We start from the raw sequence: 21407 nt of genomic DNA, 5'->3' as shown, positions 1-21407 counted from the left end.
AACGTTCGGAGTTAGCCAATCTAACATATTTTAAAATTTTCACCCCACACGTATGTATCCCACATACCTCCATCTATTTACCAATCCCCAATGACCCTCCTGCCCTCTTCGATATTGCCAGTTCATTTCGGCACCAGCACTTAACTCTATCTGCCTGGATCTTAATCTCAGAATTAGATTTATTATCACTCACTTCCATGATGTGCAGTTTGTCTTTTGTTGGAACAGCAAGGGGGTGGCATAAAAGTGACTAGAAGTTACAGAAATAACTAGTGTATAAGAGTAACAGCGAGATAGTATTCATGGGTTTGTGGATTGTTCAGGTGGAGGGGAAGAAGCTGTTCCTGAATCGTTGAGTTTGGGTTTTCAGGTCGCTGTGCTTCCTCCCTGATAATTACGACAAGGGCATGTCCAAGATGGAGAGGGTCCTTAGTAATGAACGCCACCTTCTTAAGGCACTGCCTGTTGAAGCTGCCTTGGACAGTAGCCCCTGACGGAGCTGGCTAAGTCTATAACTATAATTCCTTTAGAATGTCACCAAGCACTTCCAGGTCTTTTGTTTAGAGCTACCTGTTTGACCAAACGATTGATCGCCAGTCTCCTGACAGCACCTTGTGGTGTTTGACATCATGTCCTGTGAAATGCTTCAGTCAGTAAACAGTAGCGAAGTAAACGTAAATGGTTGCTGTTTAAGCAGGAGAAGGTATAAATGTAACCTGCCACACGTCTTTCGTTTCAGGCTACCCTTCTCCACTGGGAGGTCCAGAGCATGCCCCGAGCCCTGTGCCTGCTAATGGCCCCCCTTCAGGGCCCCCCATGCCCGCTGGGCCAGGCGGCCTTCCCATGGACGGTGGGGAGCCCCAGACTGTGGGACAGCAAAGCCGAGGACCCTCGCCTTTCAACCAGGGGCAGCTGCACCAGCTGCGGGCACAGATCATGGCGTACAAGATGCTTGCAAGAGGACAGCCCATTCCAGACCACCTCCAGCTGGCTGTCCAGGGGAAGAGACCCCCGCCTGGAATGCAGCAGCAGCCAATGTCGTCGCTACCTCCACCATCTACCCCTGCCACCGGGGCAGCGTCTGTCCCAACACCAGGAAACTACAACAGGCCACTTGGTACCCAATTCTTTTACCTCTTGACGAGTCGCGCTCTCGATGACTGTTGACATCGGTATGCTGGCTAAGCTCCGCCAAGAAGCAGGCAGCCTGCTGCCTACAGTCGCATAGCATGACAAATGTGTTCCTGTCTTAGCAACTCACCAGGGCCACACTTCAGTGCAAGTATTTAATGATCTACTACATGCCATACATACATAACATATGTCTTAAAATCCCCTACCATTAGGATTGCCACAAATCTAACTGGGCTGATGAACAGAGGTGCAGCAGTGCAAAATAATGATATCGTAAGGAAGGAGAAATTGTTTAAACTGGCAGGAAGGTCAGCACCTGGAGGGTACAGACTTAGGATAATTGGCTGAAGAACCAGAGGGAGCTGTGGAGAATATACACTCAGTGGCCACTTTATTAGGTATTTCATGAGTATATATTCATGGTTGCCTGCTACCTAAAGGTTCAATGTGTTGTGCAATCAGAGATGCTCTCCTGCGCACGACTGTTGTAATGCATGGTTATTCCTGTCAGCTTGAATCGGTCTGGCCAGTTTCCTCTGCTGTCTCTCATTAACAAGGCATTTTCACCCAGAGAACTGCTGCTCACTGGACTCTTATTGTTTCTTGCACCATCCTCTGTAAACTCTAGAGACTGTTGTGTGCAAAAACCCCAGGAGATCAGCAGTTTCTCAGATACTCAAACCACCCCATCTGGCACCAACAATCATGCCATGGTCAAAGGCACTTAGATCACATTTCTCCTCCATTCTGATGTTTGTTCTGAACAGCAGCTGAACCTCTTGACCATGTCTGCATGCTTTTAGGCATTGAGTTGCTGCCATATGGTTGGTCCATTAGATGCTTGATTAGGGAGCAAGTGTACAAGTGTACTTAATAATGTGCTCACTGAGTGTGTATTTTCTCTAATTCGCTAATTAGATTTTTGCATTGACAAGTGGGTGTACCGGCATAATTAATAAAGTTGCCACTGAGTATATTTTACATAGTTAGCTGTTTTGATGTGTAATGTGGTGCTTAAAAGGGAAGTAAATTCAATCTTAGCATAAGGACTAAGTAATGTCGGCTGGTAGAGTAGCATAGTAGTTAGCACAACACTATTACAGCACGATCGACACGGGTTCAATTCCCGCCACTGCCTGGAAGGAGTTTGTACATCCTCCCTGTGACTGTGTGAATTTCCTCTGGGTGCTCTCGTTTCCTCTCACATTCCAAAGATCTACTGGTTAGTAGGTTAATTGGTCACGTGGATTTAAGTGGGCAGCACGGGCTCAGTGGGCCAGAAAGGCCTTCCACTGAGCTGTAGTGTAAGAATAAAAGATACCTAGATTAGAATAAGTGGGAGAGCTCTTTCAAAGTGCTGATCACAAAGCACTGGAACCAGTAGCCTTCTGTATAATGCAGTCAAGCATTCCTCTTCATCCCTTGAAGTTCAAATTCAAGTATATTGTCATTCACCTGTATAAGTGTACAGTATTTCTCCAAACAAAACAATGTTCCTCTGGACCAACACACTACATGTAACACGCACACAACACATAAAGTAATATTACCACAAATAACTTAATAAACAATAAAATATATTCCAGAGGATTGACATTTAGCATCAGGTACATTTATGATACAGGTTAAAAAGTAAACAGTATAATGCTACTGGCACTTCATACATAATGAGTCCTGGGTAGTGATAGGGAATTCAGTAGTCTCACAGCCTGGGGGAAGAAACTGTCTCGCATCCTAATAATAGTCCTTGTCTTAAGGCTTAGTACCTTCTGCCTCCGTAAGACTGAGACTGCTGAAATATAACTGCACAAATGTGAGAGCTTTGAGTCTGAGTTGCTAGACTATCTCTTTCATACCTTGTCCTTGCTTTTTGAAAGGCTAGACTTCTTTTGTAACACATAGCCATTGATTGGGATTGTTCAGTGCTGGGACAATGGGTACAGCAGTGGGTATGAGCACCTTGCCTTGGAGCACTGGCATATTAGACTACCACTGCATTGGTACAGTAAGCACTAGAGCATGAGTAGATTGGGCAATCCCTTCTGGTTTTACTACCGCATTAATTTCCCCGCAGATCTCTGTTCCTCCGTGATCACGAGGAAGCCCCAAATTCCTGTCGTTACAGGGATGAAGATTAGGAGGAGCACCAATTTCTTGACAGCCAATAGGAGTTTGATTCATTGGCACCATGGTACTTACTGCATCCATTGGAGAAGGGAGAACAATTTGTATATCCTGGCAGGAACTATCTCCAGATCTTGGTCCCTCACTTGAACTTCCTCTTGTTTGTTAGTTATCTTTATTCAATTGCACTCATCTTGATGCTGACCTTCTTCTGCTGTCTGTTTTCCTCCTTGCCTCTTTGTTATAGGCATGGGAGGATCCAACATGATGCCTCCTGGATCTGCTGTAGTCAATCAGGGAATGCAATGCCAACCTCCTGGTGGCCCATCCAAACCCTGGCCAGAAGGTAAGGCCCTTTGGGGCAGTCAGTCAAACCAGCACAAAAGTCATAGGTCAGTAAGCACGTGATTTCCGGAGCTTGTATTCTAGTGGATGTTGGGAAGAAGGACTCAGAGGAGATTTAGGTTTTAGATGCAGAGATAGATTCATAAAGTACAGAAACACCCACCCAGAATATGCCGACCATCATCCACCTATTTACACTGATCATACATTCTGAGACAATCTCGCCAGATTCTGCCACTCACCCATGCACTAGGGACAATATACAGTGGCCAATTAACCAACTAAACTATAGCGGCATCTGTAAGATCTGGGGTTTAATTCCTGCCGCCATCTGTAAGAATTTGTACATTCTCCCCGTGGCCGCATGGGTTTCCGTTGGGTGCTCCAGTTTCCTTCCACAGTCCAAAGACGTGCCAGTCAAGGTTAGTGAGTTGTGGGCATGCTATGTTAGCACTGGAAGCATAGTGACACTTGCGGGCTGCCCCCAGCACAATTTTGTTGAATAGATTTGACACAAAGTTTACATCTTGCAATATGTTTCGATATATATACATGGGACAAGTACAGCTAATCCCAACCGATATGTTTGAGAAGCGGCAGGAAACTGCAGCACCCAGAGGAGAACAAGCAAGCTCCACACAGACAGTACCTGAGGTTGATCCCGGGTCTCTGGTGCCATGAGGCAGTGATATACTGGCTATGTCACTCTGCTGTCTTCTTCCTGAGGGGCGAGGAGAAAGTGCAGTGTGTTTGATTTCAACCTAATAAGGTGGAAGAGGTTTAAAATGTGGCAACAAGGTGGAGAAGTTGCAGGAGCACTTAGGTAGGGTTGAGTTATAAGACCATAAGACAGGAGCAGAATTAGCTTTCAGCCATCAACTCTGCTCTGCCACTTGATCATGGCCGATTATTATCCCTCTCAACCCCATTAGACAATGAGACCACCAAACATAGGAGCAGAATTAGGCCTTTCAGCCCATTGAGTTTACTCCGCCAATTGATTGCGGCTACTTTATTATTCACCTCAAGTCTCCTCACCATGATCGTTGACACCTTACTAATCTAATGTGGAGCAGGTTCAGTGAGCTGAATGGCCTAATTCTGCTCCCATGTCTCATAGCCTTTGTCTCATGGTCTAATCAAGAACCTATTCACTCCACTTCAACTATACCCAATGACTTGGCCTCCACAGCTATCTGGGGTAAAGAGTTCCACAGATTTACCAGCCTTTGACTAAAGAAATTCCTCCTTGTCTCAATTCTATAGGGATGCCCTTGGTCCAAGTCTACCCTATAACTGGAAATATCCTCTCCACATCCACTCTATCTAGGCCTTTCAATATTGAATAGGTTTCAATGAGACACCACCTCATTCCTCTAAACTCCAACAAATATCGGCCCAGAGCCATCAAATGGTCCTCATATGTTAACCCTTTCATTCCCAGGATCATTCTCATGATCATCCTCTAATTAAATAAAGCTGGCTTACTTATTCATGGCACTGAAGGTTGAATGGTGGTCTGATCCAATGAGTTTAGAAGGATTTGTTTGTATAGCTAAGTAAAATCTGTTTTCTGTAGTGAAAGAATCAGCTGTGATGCCTGGGACCAGAGACATAAGATCAAGCACCATCACTGTGGCTAGAAAAGTTAAATTCAATTACTTAATTCTGGAACTTAGTAACAGTGAGAAATGTAGAATAGTGGGACATGCAGTAGCGCTTGGATGGTTATCTTGGTCAGCATAGACAAAATGGGCTGAAGGGCCTGTTCCCTTGTTGTGGCACTCTATGAATCTAAAGATAAAATTCCAGATTGACATTAAAAACCCGCTTGGTTTATTGATGTCCTTTAGCGAGGGACATCTAATCTCTTCTAGTCTGGCCTATTTGTAGTTGGTGGTAGACTCTTAACTGCCTCCTGGAATAGCACATCGAGCCACCTAGTTCTCAGGCAATGGGTGGCTCCTTTGAAAGAAAAGAGGGATGTAAAATTACTGGCGCAGGTGCAGAAAGGTTTACCAAGATGCTCCCAGATTACAGCGATTTTCTGAGGATAGGTTGAGTGAGCTTTGAAGTGAAGGAGGACCTTTCACTCTCAATATAGACCATGCTCGGTGGAAGAATTTTGGAGCAACGGTGGGTGGGAAACGGTTACAGACTGGAAATGACACCGGACGGCGCAGTGTTGGTTGATGGTTGAATCCTCACGATTCTCACTCTGATCTTCCTTTTCCAGCTCCAATGGCCAATGCCACCGCTCCAACCACAGCCCCTCAGAAGCTTGCTCCCCCTCAGCCCACCGGCCGACCCTCCCCCGCTCCACCAGCCGTGCCACCCGCCGCCTCGCCGGTGATGCCACCCCAGACGCAGTCGCCGGGGCAACCGGCTCAGCCGCCCCCCATGGTGCAACACCATCAGAAGCAGAACCGGATCACGCCTATTCAGAAGCCACGAGGGCTGGACCCAGTCGAACTGCTGCAGGAACGCGAGTACCGGTAAGGAGCAGCTGTGTGGGCTGTGCATTCCATCCTCCAGACGTTTGATAGGCGTTTAACATAGAGCATAGAAATCTACAGCTGATTGCAGGCACTTTGGCCCACAAAGTTGTGCTGACCGTGTAGCCTTCTCTAGAAACTACCTAGAATTTCCCTACTGCATAGCCCACTGTTTTTCTAAGCTCCATGTAGCTATCTATGAGTCCCTTAAAAGGGCCCAATTGTATCTGCCTCTACCACCATTGCTGGCAGTGCATTCCACACACCCACCACTCTCTGCGTGAAAAACTTACCTCTGATATCCCCCTTGTACCTACTTTCAAGCACCTTAAAACTATGCCACATCTTGTTAGCCATTACAACCCTGGGAAAAAGCTTCTGGCTATCCACACGATCAATGCCTCTCATCATCTCTATCAGGATACCTCTCATCCTCCGTTGTAACTTTTTTGTTCATCACTATGTCTTCCTCCTTAACCTACTTCAATCCTGCAACTCCCTAAGACTGTGAGCTATTACTGTCACATGTACCGGGATTCATGGAACATAGAACTCCACATCCTTCCTATAATGAAGCGACCAGATCTGAAGACGTATGGTCTAACCAGCTGCAACATTGCCATGATGCTCTTGAACTCAGTCCCCTGACCAATGAAGGCCAACATACCATATGCCTTCTTAACAACTTGCATGACAACTTTGGGTGATGTAACCTCAAGATACCTCTGTTCCTCCACACTGCCATTAACCCTGTCTTCAAACTCGGCCTTGCAGAGTGAATCACTTCCCTCTTTTTTGGGTTAAACTCTATCTGCCACTTCTCAGCCCAGCTTTGCACCTTGTCAACGTTCCACTGCGACCTACAATAACCCTCCACATTACTCACAACTCCTGCCAACATTCCTGTGGTCTGCAAACTTACTAACCCAATGAAAAGCTTTTGTTTGTGTGTCATCAGATCATTCCATTGAATGAAGTAGTTCTTCAGCTGTCCATCGATTTCGATGTTGACTGTGCTGAGAGTTTAGTCTGTGCAGGCACATTTATGAGCCACAAGACCAGCATTGGTCCAGAAGCTCTACTCCAACACACCTTGCACAGTAATAAGATAGATGGTGTCGTGCCCCCACCATACAGTCTCTCTGGGGTTCCAAATCTGATGCTAAGTGGTACACAGGAGTGTAACAGACTTTGCGGATAAGAAAGCTGCCCCACAGTGACAACTAACTAGTCTAGTGATGCCATCCGTTGACCAGCACTCTGATTCCTCTGCATGCCACCAAGGTGACTGTACCATTGACCCTTTTGGATTCATCTGCCACAGACACCATCAGACGCCCTGCTGCCGGCGTCCTGGTTGGGTGCAGCCTTTGCCTGAAGAGGCATAACCTAGGAAGTAGCAAAGGCATGCTTACCTCCTTGACTTAGCTAGCCACGATCCTACTACTAGATCTAGTCTAGTAGTGTACCGATGGAACATCACCTTCACAGCTAGGTTAGACCTGCCAGAGAACGAATCTCCACCGTACTTCGCTGATGTTCGGCCTGTGTCACTCCTACGCCGCGGTGAGGCGCCAAGGTTGGATTTTGTTGGAGGAATGAAGTAGTACAGAATACGGAATACAGTAGTACAGAATAGTGTTTCAGTTACATAGAAAGTACGGCACAGCTAGCCAATAAGGTGCATAAGGCCACAACAAGGTAGATTGTGAATTAAGAGCCCATCTTTACTGTATAAAAGGTCCAAGCAAAGTTTTATAACAGCAGGATAAAAGTTGTCCTTGAGCCTGGTGATACACGTTCTCAAGCTTCTGTCTCTCCAAGCTGATAAGAGAAGGAGGAGAAGGTTTACCAGGATGTTCTCTGGATTTGTAGAAGAGGTTGGACAAATTTGGCTTATTTTCCCTGAAGCTGCATTGGCTGAGGGGAGACCTGATCCAAGTTTATAAAATTATGAGAGGCATTGGGTGGACAACTAGTATCTCCTTCCCAGAATTGAAAAGTATAATACTAGAAGGCATGTATTTATGGTGTGAGGGAGAGAGTTCAAAGGAGATATGTGGAGCAATTTTTTTTCACAGAGAGTGGTGGTGCCTGGAATGTGCTGACAGAGATGGTGGTGAAGCTACATGTAATAGAGGTGTTTAAGAGAATCTTGAATGCGCAGGGGATGTGGACCATGTGCAGGCAGAAGAGATTGGGTATCATTAGCTTTATTAGTTTAGCACAGCATCTTGGGCCAAAGGGCCTGTTCCTGTGCTGTACTATTCTATGTTCTATGTATAAGTGACTGGGAGGTTGTGTCTTTGATTAAGTTGGCTGATTTCCCCAGTCAGCGGTGAAGAGTCAATGGAGATGAAGGCAGCTTTAGTCTCTTGTCCAGCACCCATTTTATTTTCTACACCTGTGCTTTCATCTCCAGGAACCAACCTCTGAAATTCTCTTCCCATTCTTCACTTTAGCTAAGTCTACTTTCTGAGCACCACACACAAAATGCTGGAGGAACTCAGCAGGTCAGGCAGCATCTATATAAACAGTCAACATTTCGGGCGGAGACCATAAGACATAGGAGCAGAATTATATCACAAGACCCATTGAGTCTGCTCTACCATTTCATCACGGCTGATTCATTATCCCTCTCAACCCCATTCTTTTTTCTTCTTCCTGTAACCTTTGATGCCCTGACTAATCAAGAACCCATCAGCTTCCTCTTTAAATATTCTCAATGACTTGGTCTCCACAGCTATCCATGGCAATAAATTCCACAGATTCACCTTCCTCTGGCTAAGAAATTCCTCTTCATGTCTGCTCTAAATGGATGTCCCTGTTTTCTGAGGTTGTGCCCTCTGGTCTTAGACTCAGCCACTATAGGAACATCCTCTTCACACCTGCTCTGTCTAGGCTTTTCAGAATTCGGTGAGCTTCAGTGAGATCCCCCCTAATTCTTCTACATTCCAATGATTACAGGCCAAGAGCCATGAAATGTTCTTCACATGTTAACTCTTTCATTCTCAGAATCATTCTCGTGAACCACCTCTAGACCCTTTCCAACGTCAGCACATCTTTTAAGGGGCCCAAAACTGTTCACAGTATTCCAAGTGTGGTCTGACCAATGCCTTACAAGGCCTCAGCCTTACGTCCTCACTCTTATATTCTAATCCTCTCGAAATAAATGCTAACATTGCATTTGCCTTCCTTACTCAACCTGCAAGGTAATCTTTAGGAAATCCTACATAAGGGCACCTCTGATTTTTGAATTTTCCCCATTTAGTCCGAGCCTTTATTCTTTCTACCAAAGTGCATGACTATACACTTCCCTACACCATATTCCATCTGCCACTTTTTTGCCCGTTCACCCAATCTGTCTGTGTCCTTATGCAGACTTACTGTTTCCTCAACACTACCCGCCCCTTCACCTGTCTGCAAAATTGGCCACAAAGCCATGAATTCCATCATCCAAATAGTTGACATTTGACATGCAAAGCAGCGATCCGAATACTGATACCGGCATCCAACCAGAATGGGCTGCCTTTATTCCCACTCTTCACCTCCTGCCAGTCAGCCAATCTTCTATCCAGTCTCATGTGCAGCACCTTGTCAAAGGCCTGAAAATCCAAGTAAACAATATCCACTGATTCTCCTTTGTCTATCCTGCCTGTTATTTCCTCAAAGAATTCCAAACAATTTGTCAGGCCAGATTTTCCAATAAGGAAACCATGCTGACTTTGGCCTACTTTATCACGTGCCTCCAAGCATCCCAAAACTTCATCCTTGCATCTTTCCAACCACTGAAATCAGGTTAACTGGCCTGTAATTTTCTTTCTTATACCTCCCTTTCTTCTTAAAAGAGTGGAGTGACATTTGCAATTTTCCAGTCCTCTGGAACCATTACAGAACCTAGTGATTATTGAAAAATCATTACTAATGCCTCCATCATCTCTTCAGCTATCTCCTTCAGAGCCCTGGGATGTAGTACACCTGGTCCGAGTGACTTAACTACCTTCTGACATTTCAGCTTCCCAAGCATCTTCCCCTTAGTGATAGCAACGACACTCATGCCTGCCCCCTGACATTGTCGAATTTCTGGCATACTGCTATTGTCGTCCACTGTGAAGGTTGATGCAAAATGTTTATTAAGTTCATCTGCCATTTCTTTATCCCTCATTACTACCTCTCCAGCATCTTTTTCTAGATAGCCACTCTTGCCTCTCTTTTACTTTTTATATTTCTGGAAAAGCTTTTGGTACCCTCTTTTATATTATTGGCTGGCCTACCTTCATATTTCATCTTTTCTCCCCTTAAGGCTCTATTAGTTGCCTTCTTTTGGTTTTTGAAAGCCTCCCAATCCTCGAACCTTCCACAATTTCTTGCTCAATTATATGCCCTGTCTTTTGCTTTTATGCTGTCTTTAACTTCTCTTGTAGCCGTGGTTGCCTCATCCTCCCTGTAGAATACTTCTTCATCTTTGGCACGTATTTATCCTGCGACTTCCAACGTGACCCCAGAAACTCCACCCGTTACAGTTCTTCTGTTATTCCTGATAGTGTCCCCATCCAAGCAACTTTGGTCAGCTTTTCTCTCAAGCCTCTGTAATTCTCCTTACTCCACTTTAATACTGATATATCTGACTTTAGCTTCTCCCTCTCAAACTGCAGGGTGAATTCTATCGTATTTTGTTCACTGTCTCGTAAGGGTTCCTTTACCTTAACCTTCTTAATCAAATCTAATTTAACTCCCTAATCTAATCAGGGCCTGATTAAGGACCTCGGCCCAAAACATCAACTGTTTATTCCCCTCCATAGATGCTGCCTCAGCATTTTGCGTGTGTTGCTTTGGATTTCCAGCATCTGTAGAAACTCTTGTGTTTACTACTTTCCGGGCAATCAGTTGAAGATCTCCCAACAACTCATAGACCAGGATATTGGAGAAGAGTCAAATGAAGTGTGATGCCAATGTTTTAGGGTATTGCGAAAGATCACATTTAGTGAATAAAACTCTCGTGACGACTAATAAGATGTTAAGTGTTCTTTACATGTTGTTGAGTATGGAGGGGAGGGAGTAGGGTGTGAGGCTGTCCTCTTTGCCCCAAGTGCGCCATCTGCTGCCAGTGGTATTACACTGCAGCACACCAGGACACCATAAGCACAAGAAATACAAAAAGCTGGAGGAACTAGGTAGATTAAAGTACTTGTCTCTGTTCTTGTGATGATCCATGAACAGGTGTGTTACAGGAGGCAAAACTCACAAAATGCTGGAGGAACTCAGCAAGTCAGGCAGCTTTTATGGAAGAGCATAAACAGTCGACATTTTGGGTTGAGGCCCTTCATCGGGACTGGAAGCGAAGGTGGTAGAAGCCAGATTAAGAAGACGGAGGTGGAGTTGGAGGAGGGGAAGGAGTAAAAGCTAGAAGGTGGTAGGTGAAGCCAGATGAGGGGAAGAGAGGAGGAAATGGGTAGGAAAGACAAAGGGCTGAAGAAGATGAAGGAATCCGATCTGTATGTCAGGAAGCAGTCACGCTGTAGTGGACCTTTTCCGGCTCTTTAATGCAGCAAGTGAACGAAGGCTCAAGAAAATAGGAGCTTCAGGCTGGCTCCACCATCATGGCCTCAGCTCGTCTTCTGTGTCATTGCCTGCCATCTGTTTTGCCCTCCCATTAAGACACACTTCAGAAAGTACAATTAAATGTTCTGAGGAACGTACACAAAATACTGGAGGAACTCAGCAGTGTCAGGCAGCAACAATAGAGAGGAATAAACAGTCGAGGTTTCCGGCTGAGAGCATTCATCAGGACAAGGGTCTCAGCCCAAACTGTCAACTGTGTTTACCTCATAGATGCTTCCTGACCTGCTGAGTTCCTCCAGCACTTTGTGTGTATTTCTCTGGATTTCCAGCATCTGCAGAATCTCTTGTGTTTATAAGCATTCTGAATTCTATGCTGTGCCCATGAAAAGTCCTAACCAAGCTTTTGCCTCCCAGGGCTTTCAGCTAGAGAAGGTTGGGGGAGAAAACATTGGTCATGATTGAATGATGGAGCAGACTCGATGGGCTGAATGACCTGATTCAGCTCCTATATCTTATACCCTTTGGTTGTGGCTCACACTACTAACACCCAATTATGTCGGCAGGTTACAAGCACGAATTTCCCATCGGATCCAGGAACTGGAAAACCTTCCCGGCTCACTGGCCGGAGACCTCCGCACCAAAGCAACCATTGAGTTGAAGGCTCTGCGGCTTCTTAATTTTCAGAGGCAGGTTTGTATTTGGAGTGGGTAGTTCTGCTTTTACATCTGGCTCTGCCCTGACACTGTGGCCTCCGCCGGCTACAAGTGACAAGGTTAATAAATGCAGCCGCATGCAATCTGAAAGCAGAATGCTGTGACTGGGCTGCATTTAGAGGCCGTGCTATCAGCTCCCTACTGTGGGCTGAACCCTGCCCTGCTGCTCACAGACGTGCCCAATAGCACTGCCATGACAACGGGCTCTCCGCTGCACGCACACACACAAAGTTTCTGTTCATAGCTTTCTTTTCCTGCACAAGACGCGAGCTCAGTCTCCATTCCTGCTGTTGTTCTCTCCCTCTCCCTCAGAACAATGTTCCCCATTTTTATGCTCTGCAGACGAGCATGCACACTCTGAGAACAAAGGAACAGAGCCCATAAGCCTATTCCATCATTCACTGAAACCATAAATGTATCTTAGAATCAGGTTCATTATCACTGACATATGTCTTCAGTTATCTCACCATTTTTGCTCTCTTTTAGCTCTATATATTTAACTTATTTTATATATATTTCTTGTATTGCACCAAAAAAACAAAATTCTTGACGTATGTCAGTGATATTAAACTTGATTCTGATTCTGAAATTTGTTGTTTTGTGGCAGCAGTTTAGTGTAAGCCTTTAAAGTTTACTATAGTTACTAAAAAAATAAATACATACTGCAAAAGAGGAGTAGTGACGTAGTGTGTGTTCATGGACCGTTCAGAACTCAGATGGCAGAGGGGAAGAAGCCTCTCCTAAAACAATGAATGTGTGTCTTCAGGCTTCTGTTCCTCATCCCTGATGGTAGTAATGAGAAGAAGGCATGTCCTGCATAGGGAGCGATGATTGTCCCAGGCATCCTGCAGTCCAGTGCCAACATAGCATGCTCACAACTCACTAACCCTAACCTGTATGTTTTCGGAATATGGGAGGAAACTGGAGCACAGGGAGGAAACCCATACAGTGACGTGTAGAACATACAAACTGCTTACAGACAGCAACTGGAATTGAACCCCTATTAGTAAGCACTGCACTGTAAAGATCTGTGCTAACCACTACACTACGTGAAGCCACAGGATCAGATCTTTCATCCAGAAGGCCATTCTGTTCATTGTGCTGGTAAACTACCTCATTGATACGGTGGCTAATTATCCCCATTCCCCTGCAATTTACCCGCATCCCGCCCTCCCACAGCTTTCAGTGTTATTCATCTCCCTCTGAAAGCCCCTGTTGATTCATAGTCAAACAGCACAGAGGCCAGCCCTTCGCCCTCCATATCCATGATGACACTAGTCCTGCTGATTCTCCCTGCATTCACATTGACTTTTGCCATCCCATGAATGTTCTGCCACTCACCTACACACTAGGGGCTGCTTACTGCAGCCATGAACCTACCAGCACGTCTTTAGCTTGTGGGAGGAAACCTGAGACTGAGAGAAACCCACGCAGTCACAGAGGTCCACAGCAGCTGAAGTCAGGACTGAATACAGGCTACTGGAACTATGAGGCACCAGCACTGCACCACCCTACTAAACCAACGTCATGGGCTGAATGGCCTGTAATGTGCTGTGCTGTTCTAGGAATCAGCCAGAACATTCCAGAAACAGAGTAACTTGAGGTGTAAATAATGTCTGTATCACCATCGGTTCCTTTTCCTGTGTCCACTTCCCCTGTTTACTGATCGTTTTAGAACACAGGACACTACAGCACCATACAGGCCCTTCAGCCCAGGATGTTGTGCTGACCTTTTAACCTACTCTAAGGTCAATCTAACCCTTCCTTCCCACATAGCCCTCCATTTTTCTTTCATCTGTGTCTTTCTAAGAGACTCTTAAATATCCCTGGTGTATCTGACCCTAACAACACTCCTAGCAAGGCACTCTGTGTCAAAACCTATCTCTGTCATCTCCTCTATACTTTCCTCCAATCACCTTCACATTTATCAGTTGCTGAATATTTCCAGAATTTTCTTTCTTTATTCTAATTAATTGATTGTGGATGCCACTAACAGAGTCATACAGCATGGAAACATGCCCTTTGGCCCAACTGATCTATACTGACCAAGGTGCCCACCTAAGCTAGCAATATTTGCTATTGTTTGGCCCATAACCTTCTAAACCTTTCCCATTCATGTACATCTCCAGTGGTCAATGAAAAGTTGTTATTATACCTGCCTCAATCATTTCAATCCAGATAAATACCACTTTCTGTGTAAAAAAAAAAGTTGCCCTTCAAGTTCCTGTTAAACCTTACTCCTCTCGCCTTAAACCTATGTCCTCTAGTTCTTGATTCCCCAACTCTGGGAAAAAGGCTGCGAGCATTCACCCTGTTCTATGTCCCTCATGGGTGATCAGTGCAGAATCTTCTATAGATTATTTATGTGAGCTATGATTAAGAATTGCACCTTGGTTCAGTGGAAGCACAAGGTGCAGTACCTTCGTGTTACAGGTGGTGTTGACACTGAGCTTATGGTTCAACTTATCCTGCACTCAGCAGCGCCGCCCACAGGTACTGTTGGGCAGTGCAGCCTAATCATTAGTTAAAAATGCAGAGAGCATGATTTTGTGTTGCATCTCTCTATGACCATCAACCATTGGGTCAGTGATTATACCCAGCAGCCAGTGGGGCATTAGGACCAGTGATTACCCTGATGCATTTGGGTTGCAACCTTCACCCTTCCGTTACCATGACAAACGTGAGGAAAGAATATCGTTTAAGATGTTTCCCGGTGTCGCTCAGGTATAGGGCTGGGTGATGTCACTATTATCATTCAGACTGCTTTTGATGAGCTACCTCTCTGTTTGCTCCTCAGCTCCGTCAGGAGGTGGTTGTGTGCATGAGGAGGGACACGGCCCTGGAGACGGCGCTGAATGCCAAAGCCTACAAGCGTAGCAAGCGGCAGTCGCTCCGCGAGGCTCGGATTACCGAGAAGCTGGAGAAGCAGCAGAAGATCGAGCAGGAGCGGAAACGGAGACAGAAGCACCAGGTGAATGTGACCCCGGCACTCACCACATTAACGCACGGTCCACGTGGAGGGTCCCAATCCAGGATAGCGACTGTCTCTTCCCTCCACAGATGCTGCCTGCCCTGCTGAGTTCCTCCAGCATCTTGAGTGTTGCTCCAGGTTCCAACATCTGCAGTCTCTGGTGTCTACACAGTATTTATACACCACCTTCAACATAGTACAGGCCACCTTCTGTTACAGAAGGGTTGCATTTAAGATCAAGGATCAACTTTATGTGCCACATATGTAGCTGGTGGGTGATGTAGTGGCATCAGCATTAGATTTCAAGGCGAGTGGTCGTGGGTTCGAATCTGGCCGGCTCCTTGAATTGCATGTTTTCCATCCACGCTGGGTTGAGTGTCGAGCTAGCATCTCGGCCTCATAAAAAACAGATAAACGCTAAAGAAAAGGCAGGGTCACTGCCTGATGCGCCACAAGGCGCGGAATGGAACTACGACATTTACATGTATTAGGATTTTGCTGTCGTGTGTTGGTGAGGGCACGACATGCAATAAAAAAAACAGCATTCAAAAAATATATAGATAAAGTATAATATAAAAATAAAGTTAGGGGTTAAAGTATGGGTAGGGAATAAAGGGTGCATAAGTACATAAATACCATCATGTAAATACAATGTAAACAGTATTATAAAAAGTGATTTAAAGTATTTACAGTTCAGTACAGTGCAGTGATGGGGGTGGGGGGGATTAACTAGAATGGTCAGATTAACTGCCTGGGGGAGGAAACTTTTGAGATGACATGAAGGTTTCGTTTTAATAGTTCTATAGCACTTTCCAGAAGGGAGTTTTAGGAAAAAGCAGTCCTAGATAATCATCCATATTGTGATTTGCCATAAAGCGACCCATAAGATCATACAATATCAAAGCAGAATTGGGCCATTCAGCCCACTGAGTCTGCTATGCCATTCCATCAAGGCTGACAGAACCCTTGACAGAAATTGACAGTGTTTGATGTTTCCTTCACATTCTGTTATTTTTTTCTTACATGAGTGAATTTTTGTTCAGTTTCTTTAATTGTTTTTTGGCAGTGATTTGTAAATTACATTACCCTAACAACTGCCGTATGGGAGAACGCTGTGGATCTCTGTAGGGATGCTATAAAACATTCCACACCAAGTTTCACAAGAACAGGTGAAGACGAGCAGCCAAAGAAATGGATATAAAAGAGAATGTGCTAGAAAACCTTAGCAAGTCAGGTAGCATCAGTGACTGGGAGAGTTAACATTCCAAACATTTCATTTCATCATGTTGCCTTTGGAATTTAAGAAGAATCTTAAAGGTTGTGAGGAAAAACGGAGGTTTCAGGAAGATTCAGAGTGTGAACACAAACCGAAGACACCACAGACAGTGGTGGAAAAATTCAGGGCTGTTCAAGAGGTTAAAGGGTATAGAGATCTCAGAGGAGCTCACAGAAGGCTGGAAGAACTCAGCAGGTCGGTCAGCATCTGTGGAAGGGAATAGAAGGTCGACATTTTGGTCTGAAACCCTTCATCAGTACTGAAAAGTAAAGGGAGGGTAAGGAAGCCAGAATAAGAAGGTGGGGAGAAGGGTAGGAGTATAAACTGGCAGGTGACAGGTGAGGCCATTAAGGGAGAATGTGGGTGGGTAGGTGGGGGAGAGGGGTATGAAGTGAGAAACTGGGGGGTGATGGGTAGAAAAGGTAAAGGGATGAAGATGGAATCTGATAGGAGAGGAGAGTGGAACGTAGGAGAAAGGGAAGAGAAGAAGCTCCTCTCCTTTCTTTTCCAGTTCTGATGAAGGGTCTTGGCCCAAAATCTTGACTATTTATTCCCTTCCATAGATACTCCAACACTTGATGTGTGTTCTTCTGGATTTGCCAGCGTCTGCAGAATCTCAGAGGATTGTTAGAGCTGCAAGGGGTTATGGAGGCAGGTTACAAGACACTGGGAACTGAGGAAAAAGGAACAGGAACTGGACAAGTCCTTAACAGTGTAACTGGAGGTGTTTTTGTGACATCTAATTACAGTGGTTCAGACTTGACCTGAATTATTTGTGAATGCCACGGGGAACTCCCCCAACAAACTGTGACATGAAGTTGGTGGATACAAGGTATTTTTAGAGCACGGTACTCTCGATCCAATCCAATGTGAGTGGTAGGTGTGTGATGGAGTTCATGCTTTCTCACTGTTCTGCATTTATGTTTGCAACCCACTCCCAATGACAAAATGGTGCACTGACCCCCCCCCCCCCACCACCCTTCCATCTACCCGTTCTTGCACCCAGGAATACCTCAACAGTATCCTACAGCACGCAAAGGACTTCAAGGAATATCACCGATCAGTCACAGGAAAGATGCAGAAACTAACCAAAGCTGTGGCTACCTACCATGCCAACACCGAGCGGGAGCAGAAGAAGGAGAATGAACGGATCGAGAAGGAGAGAATGAGAAGGCTCATGGTGAGTTGCAACCTGCACCTCCCATCCCACCAGCAACCCCTCCAAACACTTCCTCTGTGGGTGCTGGCTGTGCTCAAGGCAAATGGCTCCTTTGGCCTTCTGGGGTGTTAATCTATTCAGCTGCCAGAGGTGAATCAAATACTACACACAATCCAGCTTCGTACAGGTGTAAGACAGAATAGATGGGGGATTGGATGTATGAGTGATTTTTGCGACAGCAATGTTACCTATGTTAGTGCTGACTGTCTATTAAAGTATCAATGCTGGTTTTTACATCTCCCTTATGTCTCACACTATCCCTATCTCTTCTTTTCCTTGCTGCCTCTTTTTCTCTCTCTCTCTCGTTTTCTGTCTGTGTGTCATCTTTCTCACTCTGTCTCTTCCCCTTTTGGTCTTTTCTCCTCCTTATTTCTCTTTTCTCTCCCTCTCCTTTCCCCTCCCTCCCTTTCCCTCTCCCCTCCCCTCTCTCCCTCCTCTTCTCCCCTTCTCCCTTGCCTTCTGTCTGACTACCTGTCTTTCTCTCTCTCCCTCCCCACCTCTGTCTAACTATCTGTCTGTTTCTCACTCCACAGGCAGAAGACGAGGAAGGCTACCGCAAGCTGATCGACCAGAAGAAGGACCGGCGGCTGGCCTACCTGCTGCAGCAGACGGACGAGTATGTGGCCAATCTGACAGAACTGGTCCGGCAGCACAAAGCAGCGCAGGCAGCAAAAGAGAAAAAGAAGAAAAAGAAGAAGAAGGTCAGTGAGACAAGAGCCTCGGTGTGAGTGGGGGTTGGGGGGAGGTGGACGGCTTCTGTGCTCAAAGGAAGGCTTGGAATTGATGCTCCTTTCACAACTACCAGTTGCCCCAAAGCAGCTCCCAGGAAATTACTCTCAGGCCATAGTTACCTGTGCAACGTATGAAATACAAGGAGCAGTTTGAAGATCACACCAACAGTCACAAGATATTGTCCAAGTGTTTGGGTTTTAAGCTTTAGTTAAAAGGGACCGAGGCTAATTCCCTTATTCCTCAATGTAGTGCCATCTCCCACATCTTCCGGAAAGATGGTAGCATATTTGAACACAGCAGGCTCTTGGGGCCCAGCCAAAGGGGCACTTTTCTTTTTAAAATTTGTTTTTTTATGATCGTAAGACTATACTGAACTCCCAAGAACAACTGGTACAGGAGGTCTACCACATCAGTGATTTGTTCGTTGGTCAGAGCTGACGGCAAGGGCAGACAATTCAGAGAAGGAGAAGTCGCTGGACGTTCAAGAGAAGCCAGCAGGTGGCTGGGAGAAGGGGAAGCCAACAGACAGGCCAGAGGAGAATCCGGCAGGCGGGACGATGAATGAGAATCCGGGGGACGGGACGGAGAATGAGAATCCGGCAGACGGGACGATGAATGAGAATCCGGGGACGGGACGGAGAATCTGGTGGACAGGACGGAGAATGAGAATCCAGCGGACAGGTCAGAGAAGGAGAATCCGGGGGACGGGACGGAGAATCCGGGGGACAGGCCAGAGAAGGAGAATCCGGGGGACGGGACGATGAATGAGAATCCGGGGGACGGGACGGAGAATCCGGGGGACAGGCCAGAGAAGGAGAATCCGGGGGACGGGACGATGAATGAGAATCCGGGGGACGGGACGGAGTCGGAGAATCCGGGGGACGGGATAGAGAATCTGGTGGACAGGACGGAGAATGAGAATCCAGGGGACGGGACGGAGAATCTGGTGGACAGGATGGAGAATTAGAATCCAGCGGACAGGTCAGAGAAGGAGAATCCGGGGGACGGGACGGAGATGGAGAATCCAGGGGACAGGACGGAGAAGCTGGGGGACGGGACGGAGAATGAGAATCCAGCGGACAGTCCAGAGAAGGAGAATCCGGGGGACGGGACGGAGAATGAGAATCCGGGGGGGGCGGGGCAGGATGGAGAATCCGGGGGACGGGACGGAGAATGAGAATCCAGGGGACGGGACGGAGAATCTGGTGGACAGGATGGAGAATTAGAATCCAGCGGACAGGTCAGAGAAGGAGAATCCGGGGGACGGGACGGAGATGGAGAATCCAGGGGACAGGACGGAGAAGCTGGGGGACGGGACGGAGAATGAGAATCCAGCGGACAGTCCAGAGAAGGAGAATCCGGGGGACGGGACGGAGAATGAGAATCCGGGGGGGGCGGGGCAGGATGGAGAATCCAGGGGACAGGTCGGAAAAGGAGTAGTCAGGGGACAGGACGGAGAAGGAGAATGCAGCGGACAGTCCAGGAATGGGAGAAGTCAGCAGGCAGCCAGGCGAAGGAGAAGCTGGCAGACATGCCGGAGAAGGAGAAGCCATCAGTAGGGTCGGAGAAGGTTCGGAGGAACTGACCTGTGTGCAGATCGTGCTGCTGCCTTCTACTCAAAGACATCGGAGTTGGTGCGTGTGGTCTAACTGTGAATTACTGTCTTGGACGTTTCTCTTGCAATTGCAAGACCCTGATAATGCAAGATGCCACAGGGCTAGTTCCCTTGTTTGGTGGTGAGACAGGCAATGAGGCAGCAGTGTGGCCTCGGTTGTAACGAGAATCAGGCCTCAAGCTGCTGCAGTCTAGGGGAGACGATGCTGGAGGCGGTGTGGTATGGAGTCTGTGCTCGGTTGGGAGCTGCCCTCCAGTGTTCGACAGGCTAGTCTGCCGGGAGCTGTACCGTCAACGTGCATGTTGCCCAGGGACGTGGACTCTACATGTTTTCTTGCATAATAATGTGAGATTTTTTTCTCTCTTGCTATTTTGAATGTATGTTATGCACCTTGGCCCCGGAAAACTTCTGTCTCGTTTGACTGTACCCATGTACGGTCTGAATGATTTGATTTTTTGATTTAATTTGACATCTGCCAGAGAGCTTGGGCCCATGTCTCATTTAACATCAAATCCAAAAGACAGCATGGCTGACTGCGTACTTTCCTTTAACACTGCTTGATACTTTTAGAGTTGTAGGGTCATAGAGCATTACAGCATGGATACAGGCCTTTCAGGCCATGTTGACCACGGTACCCATCCAGTTAGTCCCAATTACCAGCTTTCAGCCTCTTCTTACGTGATACTATTGTACCTGTCTCTTCTGATAGCTCTTTCCCATACTCACCACCCTCTGCATGTAAAAGTAGCCCCTCAGGTTCCTTTTAAATTGTTTCCCTTTCACCCTAAGTCTGAACTGCCTAGTTTCGGACTCCCCTGCTCTGCGGATAGGACTAACTGCTCACATTATCTATGCCTCATACTGTCGATAATGGCAAGCCTTTTGGTCAAATCTGTGGAGTGGTACAGGTGCCTTAGGCACACCTCCTCTGGAGGAAGTTTTAAGACCATAAAACATAACAGTAGAGGCAGGCCATTCGGCCCATCGACACTGTTCCGCCTTTCCGTCATGGCTGATTTATTATCCTTCTCAACCCCATTCTCCTGCCTTCTCCCCGTAACCTTTACCCTTTTTACTTACAGAAGCAGGAAAACGTGGATGGCTTAGGTTCGGCTGTCGGTCCTGATGGTGAGGTGAGTGATTCGGGAAAATTTGGGTCTGTGATGTCATCAACCTAGAGATCAAGAGTTCAATCTCCTCATAGATTAAACCTCTCATCTC

At 46.4% G+C, this 21407-nt stretch overlaps 1 protein-coding gene across 2 annotated transcripts in view; it reads left to right on the top strand.

The window, feature by feature from the left end:
• Window positions 1-21407, top strand: part of smarca4a (SWI/SNF related BAF chromatin remodeling complex subunit ATPase 4a) — a 107809-nt gene that overhangs the window by 17451 nt on the left and 68951 nt on the right. For both annotated transcript variants that reach the window (XM_073069046.1, XM_073069045.1), the window contains exons 4-11: window positions 740-1117; window positions 3506-3604; window positions 5840-6098; window positions 12224-12350; window positions 15171-15344; window positions 17627-17800; window positions 18373-18540; window positions 21269-21319. In XM_073069046.1, the coding sequence (XP_072925147.1) occupies window positions 740-1117; window positions 3506-3604; window positions 5840-6098; window positions 12224-12350; window positions 15171-15344; window positions 17627-17800; window positions 18373-18540; window positions 21269-21319 (1430 nt within the window). The remainder of the gene's footprint in view (window positions 1-739; window positions 1118-3505; window positions 3605-5839; window positions 6099-12223; window positions 12351-15170; window positions 15345-17626; window positions 17801-18372; window positions 18541-21268; window positions 21320-21407) is intronic.

Source organism: Hemitrygon akajei, chromosome 16, assembly GCF_048418815.1.
Source record: "Hemitrygon akajei chromosome 16, sHemAka1.3, whole genome shotgun sequence".
Classification (NCBI taxonomy): Eukaryota; Metazoa; Chordata; class Chondrichthyes; order Myliobatiformes; family Dasyatidae; genus Hemitrygon; species Hemitrygon akajei.
Note: the sequence above shows the minus strand (reverse complement) of the source record. Positions and strands in the feature narration are given on the sequence as shown.